At 39.1% G+C, this 6,854-nt stretch overlaps 1 protein-coding gene across 1 annotated transcript; it reads right to left on the reverse strand.

Annotated features, from left to right (window-relative positions):
- Window positions 1-236: 236 nt before the first annotated feature.
- Window positions 237-6,854, reverse strand: LOC133619214 (uncharacterized). The gene is made up of 2 exons (XM_061980148.2): window positions 6,600-6,854; window positions 237-2,121 (listed from the first exon to the last, which is right to left on the reverse strand). The coding sequence occupies exons 1-2, from the start codon at window positions 6,703-6,705 to the stop codon at window positions 737-739; spliced, it is 1,491 nt and encodes a 496-aa protein (XP_061836132.2). The 5' UTR covers window positions 6,706-6,854; the 3' UTR covers window positions 237-736.

Here is a 6,854-nt window from a genome sequence, read left to right on the forward strand (position 1 = left end):
CTCTAGTCCTTCACTCTCACTTTCCTCATCCACGATTCTTTCATCCTCGCTCAAATTAATGGGGAAATCGTCGCTTTCTCCGTCCGACTCGCTCTCGCTGCTGGTGGCCATGATTGTAAACAATGTGCAGATGTGAGGAGCTCCACAACCTGTGACGTCACGCTACTCGTCTGCTACTTCCGGTACAGGCAAGGCTTTTTTATCAGCGACCAAAAGTTGCGAACTTTATCGTCGATGTTCTCTACTAAATCCTTTCAGCAAAAATATGGCAATATCGCGAAATGATCAAGTATGACACATAGAATGGACCTGCTATCCCCGTTTAAATAAGAAAATCGCATCTCAGTAGGCCTTTAAGTGAGAGAAGCACACATGCCTTTCCATTTTCTGTGCAATCTAAATAGTCAAAAACTGCTAGCGTGAGTACTCGTGTGTCTTACTATATCTGTCTTCTGGGTGAATATATTCCAACAAACTAAGCAACTAAACATTTTTTCTACTGTGTGGTTTCCTGTTTGAGGTATGTCTTTATCTGCCAACACAACGACTGAAAGAGTTTCCCCAAGGGTGTTTAATTCTTTGTTGACTCAAATTGTGTCCATAGAAAAGCTTTCGCTTTAAATTAGGTAACTGTTTTTTTCTCCCGTGTGTGTTCTCATTTGATTAGACATGTGAGTGTGTGGATGACATTTACCGCAAACAGAACACCAAAATGTTTCTGTCTTCGAAATATTTTCTACTTACTATGTGTTCTTAGGTGACCAGACAAATGGCTCCTTCGAGTATAGCGTTTGCCGCAAACTGAACAGCTGAATGGTTTCGCTCCCGTGTGTTTCATTTGGTGTCGAGTCAAACCCTGTTTGTAAGAAAAGCTTTGACTACAAACTGAGCAACTAAATGGTCTTTCTCCAGTGTGCGTTCTCATGTGGTCAGTCAAACTGCCCTTTTGAGAAAAGGTTTTACAACAAACTGAACAATTAAATATTTTTTCTCCGGTGTGTGTTCTCATGTGTTGAGTCAAATTGCCATTAGTAGAAAAGCTTTTATTGCAAACTGAACAATTAAATCGTCTTTCTCCTTTGTGTGTTTTCATGTGGTCAGTCAAATCATCTTTCTCAGAAAAGTTTTTACAACAAACTAAGCAATTGAATATCTTTTCGACTGTGTGTGTTCTCATGTGTTTAGTCAAATTGCACCTATGAGAAAAGCTTTTACAGCAAGCTGAACAATTAAATGGCCTCTCTCCTGTGTGTGTTCTCATGTGTAGAATCAGTTGTCTTCTTCGAGAAAAGCTTTTACCGCAAACTGAACAAAGAAACGTTTTCTCTCCTGTGTGTGTTCTCAAGTGTTGAGTCAAGCTGCTGTTGTGGGAAAAGTTTTTACCACAAATAGAGCAATTGAATGGTCTTTCCCCTGTATGCGTTCTCATGTGTACAATCAAAGGATTCTTTAGAGAGAAGCTTTTACCGCAAACTGAACAACTAAATGGCTTTCCTCCTGTGTGCGTATTCATGTGTAGCGTCAAGCTGCTTCTTTGAGAAAAGCTTTTACCGCAAACTGTGCAATTACATGGTTTTTCTCCTGTGTGCGTTCTCATGTGTAGAGTCAAACCGCTATTTTGAGAAAAGCTTTTCCTGCAAACTGAACAATTAAATGGTTTTTCCCCTGTGTGTGTTCTCATGTGTATAGCCAAACGGCTCTTTTTTGTACATCTTGTACCACAAACCTTGCAGCTCAAAGCTTTTTTACACGTCTTCTTTTTCGAGCAGTCGGCGTGTTTGTTGTGAGTGTGAGTCCTCATATCACCGTCACAGTCTGCATCGCTGCTCAACGTTACTTCAACCTCGTCTTCAGCCTCCCTATCTGATAGTGGACCTAAGAGGTTGTCTACTTGTGGTTTCTCTTCATCATCTTCAGTCTTCACAGAGACAACAGTCAGTGGCAACTTGGTAAGATCAGTTTCCGCTCGTCCTAGAAGACACTCTCCCTCCTTAGTTATCCAGAGTTCCTCCTCTTCCTTTTTAATGTGAGGTGGCTGTGGAGTCTCCTGCTTCAAAGTGGAGCTGACCCCCTGCAGCTGAGGCAGAAGTTCTTCAGGATGACTAATCAGCTGCTGGACGTCTGAGGAACACAAACAGGTTGAATGTGTTACGTTACGATGCGTAATCTTTGTGTTGTCCATAGGTCCGGTCGATTGTATGATCGTGATCAATGATAGTGATACATTTCAGTTGACAAATTAACTATAGTCTTCAATTAACCAAACATGACTATTTTGGGGTTGGGGTATTTGTGCCAGATTGAGAGTCATTTGGGTTTTTTGTCATTCAAAAAGGAAACAAAACAATCCACCATACCATAATTCAAATTCATTTATTGATGATTTTAGGGAATACTTATCAGTTGTTTTTACTGTTTGATCATTACAGGGGACTTAAATGTGCATGTGGATGAAGCAAACAACAGACATGCTAAATATTTCAGTTAGTTGTTGGTCTAACTCAGCATGTAAACAAACCAGCCAGATCATTTCTGAGGGTAGTGCTTGTTCTAACGTCAAAGTTTTGTGTCATCTTCGACTTGTCTGTTAGACCCAAATTAGCAGTTAGGTCTGCGGTGGTTCCGAGAAGACCCATACATGACAACATACTGACACAGTTTTGGGAAATGATCAGGTTTGAAAACACCCTGTATTGTAATATGGCAAAGTTATGACGCAATATGACCCTCCCTAGTGTGCCTTCTTATTGGCTCGCCAATGTCTGACCATGTCTGTGACCCAGACCGCTCTGGCTGCAATGCCCTCTGCTGGTTGTTCAGGGGGGAGTGTGTAACTCCACATTCAAACTAGGTCACATGTGTTTGCATACCTGCCAACTTTTGGAATCAGAAAAACCTAGTAGCCAGGGTCCAGGGGCCGCAGGCCCTGGTAGGTCCAGGACAAAGTCCTGGTGGGGGGTTCAGCTTCGCCCCCCCGACGCAAAATGATTATTAGCATTCAGACAGGTTAAAATGTTGCTAAAACCATCACTTTTCTATCAGTCACAGTGACTTTTCAAAACAAAAATATTACAGCAAAAATCATATGGGTTGATTGACATGTTTATTCTGTAAGCTAACTTCAATAGTTTGAAATTATGTTGACAGTTAATGCCAGTTATCCTGTCAACCTTTCACAAGACTTCAATTTGTTAATTGAAAGTATAAACAGTATAAACACTTTTTACAGTAAACAAATGGTAAAACAGTACTAAACAATTCCATAAAAAAAAAAATTGGTGTCATTATTAACTTTCTGTCCAAGCTTGTATAATCTACTGCCTTGTTCAATTGTAAAAAATATTCTGTGCCTAAAATTCACATTTCTATCACAATTATCATACTGTAAACATGGTAAGCTAACTTCATTAAAATTAATAGTCCTGTCAATAGCATGGAATTACAATTCAAATGTAGTTTTTTTGCAAGCCTTTCAAAAGAATTCAAAATATGAAAAATTCATGAAAATTAATTTAAGCCATCAGACACTTGAAAAGTGGCACATCACATCTCTAATGTAATCATTTGAACTTTTCAACAGAAATAGCACTGCAAAAATATTAAGGACATACTTCTGTATTTTGGTAGTTATGCTGTCAACATTTAACAAGATTTCTTCAACTTGGACTTGAAAGCATAAATAGTATAAACACTTTTAACAGTATAACTGTACTAAACAATTCCAATAGATAACATTGGTGTCATTACCTTTTTGCGGCTAAAATCCAAAGTTTTCCACTTGTATCGCTAGCAACGGCATTAGACTTGTGTTTTTTTGTCCCAACGTGGTCTTTTACATCGCTAATTCCTCCGTGTCCGATCGAAAAATCTTGTCTGCACAAGGTGCAATTCGCGTAGTTTTCACCCTTTTTGGAACGGATAATTATTCCCGGATAGGCTTTTGAATATTCTTCATGGAATGACTGCAGTTTTCTTTTCGGTTTAAGACTCGTTTGCGATTTTTCTCCAGCTGATTCCATGATCGTTCGCTCATTTGGAAACAATGGGCAACAGATGCCTCAAGCTTGGCAGCGGTGCTATAAATAGCCTCGCGCATGGCATTCGGAATGGCTCGACAGGAAATTACGGGAAGCAGTGTCGATTGTCATTGTTTAAAAAAATATTTTTTTTAATTAATGAAAAACCGTATTTTTTATCACTGCAACCGTAACCCGGAATAGGTTGATGAAAACCGTACTAATTACGGGAAAACCGGAGTAGTTGGCAGGTATGTGTTTGTGCATCTGGTTTGTGGTAGGAATGTCTCATCGACACAAAAGCAAAAAAGCGTTCCCACACATTCAAATTCAATACAAATACAAAATCAAGCATATTCAAATCTCAAAAATATATTTATAAATACACGTTTATTTATACAAATTCTTGATTTATTTGTATGTCACATTTTTATATTTATACATTTTATTTGTATATATTTTCAAATCTCAAAAATATTTATTTATACAAATAATTTATTTATTTGTATATCACATTTGTATTTGTATGTTTATTAATATATGCATATGTATCAATATATTGATATATATAAGTTGATAAGAGACGATTCTACTTCCATATTTACACAGTGCTAAAATCAATAAATTCCAACTAAATTAATCAAATGTAATCATAATATAGTTATTGCTTAAAGGGGAACATTATCACAATTTCAGAAGGGTTAAAACCATTAAAAATCAGTTCCCAGTTTATTTTTCTAAGTTTTTTTCAAAATTATACCCATCACGCAATATCCCTAAAAAAAGCTTCAAAGTGCCTGATTTTAACCATCGTTATATACACCCGTCCATTTTCCTGTGACGTCACATAGTGATGCCAACACAAACAAACATGGCGGATAGAACAGCAAGCTATAGCGACATTAGCTCGGATTCAGACTCGGATTTCAGCGGCTTAAGCGATTCAACAGATTACGCATGTATTGAAACGGATGGTTGTAGTGTGGAGGCAGGTAGCGAAAACGAAATTGAAGAAGAAACTGAAGCTATTGAGCCATTTCGGTTTGAACCGTATGCAAGCGAAAACGACACGACAGCCAGCGACACGGGAGAAAGCGAGGACGAATTCGGCGATCGCCTTCTAACCAACGATTGGTATGTGTTTGTTTGGCATTAAAGGAAACTAACAACTATGAACTAGGTTTACAGCATATGAAATACATTTGGCAACAACATGCACTTTAAGAGTGCAGACAGCCCAATTTTCATCAATTAATATATTCTGTAGACATACCCTCATCCGCGCTCTTTTCCTGAAAGCTGATCTGTCCAGTTTTGGAGTTGATGTCAGCAGGCCAGAGAAGCTAGGGTCGATAGGGGGTTTAGCTCGCTCGTCTGCGGGAACAAACTGCCGCCATTGCTTGCCGTGCTACCGAGGTCCTTTGTCCCTGAATTGCTCACACACTCCGGCAGATTCAATGGGGGTCTGGCGGCAGATTTCTTTGACTTTATGGTTGGAAATGCATCTGCTTTGAGTGTCGCAGGATATCCACACATTCTTGCCATCTCTGTCGTAGCATGGCTTTCGTCGGTAAAGTGTGCGGAACAAACGTCCAATTTCTTGCCACTTTGGCATCTTTGGGCCACTGGTGCAACTTGAATCCGTCCCTGTTGGTGTTGTTACACCCTCCGACAACACACCGACGAGGCATGATGTCTCCAAGGTACGGAAAACAGTTGAAAAAAACGGAAAATAACAGAGCTGATTTGACTCGGTGTTTGTAATGTGTTTGAGAAAATGGCGGATTGCTTCCCGATGTGACGTCATTGCTCCGAGAGCGAATAATAGAAAGGCGTTTAATTTGCCAAAATTCACCCATTTAGAGTTCGGAAATCGGTTAAAAAAAAATATGGTCTTTTTTCTGCAACATCAAGGTATATATTGACGCTTACATAGGTCTGGTGATAATGTTCCCCTTTAAAAAACTAACAACAACATTTAAGCACAACTGGTAATACAGCTTTACCACTTTAGTCATATTTTTTGCGCCGAAGAAACATCTTTATGACCTTAGACTTCTGTTTGTTTAAAATTGTCATTACGAGTGGTGGAGAAGTGTATTACAGCAACTTAGACTTGGAGATGGCGAGAAAGAAACACAAAGACGTCCGTTTGCACACACCTTTTTTTTTCCTTTTTAAACCTGCATGAGGGTTATGATCAATTCTTCAACTAAACGGTTAGATATGAACATTCCAGCAGTCGTCATCCCAGTGAGAGCAGACATTGTACAGTGAGTGTTTGTTGGAAAATGTCCATAGTTTGTACTCTTTGTTCAGCACTTAGCAATACTGCTACTTGCTGGATCTGCTTATCATCCAGCTTCTAAAACTTCCGTAGATTCAGGCTAAAAATACAAGGTTCTGCATCATAAAAGAGTCTTCATTTTGACTTTTGCATTCTTTCATCTCCTCTGATGTGAACTCCACTGCCTTCTTCAAGCTAACAATCATGGCGGCTCTTTCTTTACATTCTTCAACAAGGTCGGCTCATTTCTCATGAATACTCATTTCGGGGCTCATGATAGTTTTCAAGTCACTCACCTTCATCTTTCGTCTTTATCTCCGTTGGTGATTTGCTGGAAGTTGATTCTCTTTCATGTTCTCTTTTAGCGGACGTCGCCATCTTAGCATAGCAGTAGTCGTCCATCTTCTATCACGTCTTCAATCTTCACTTCAGACAACACTCCATCGCTCCAAACTCAACTTCCGTTTTGTGGTCTTTATAAAATGCGAATATTTATGAATCTGTAAAACGGTTAGATCATAAAAGTACACTCAGTCCGCCAAATTCCTTTG

This window comes from Nerophis lumbriciformis, linkage group LG20 (assembly GCF_033978685.3).
Source record: "Nerophis lumbriciformis linkage group LG20, RoL_Nlum_v2.1, whole genome shotgun sequence".
In the NCBI taxonomy this organism is placed as follows: Eukaryota; Metazoa; Chordata; class Actinopteri; order Syngnathiformes; family Syngnathidae; genus Nerophis; species Nerophis lumbriciformis.

Coding starts and splice junctions, on each gene's coding strand:
- LOC133619214 (XM_061980148.2), bottom strand. CDS start 6,705: ATGGACGACTACTGCTATGCTAAGATGGCGACGTCCGCTAAAAGAGAA. Junction 2,122..6,599: donor GATAAAGACGAAAGATGAAG/GTGAGTGACTTG, acceptor TGTGTTCCTCAG/ACGTCCAGCAGCTGATTAGT.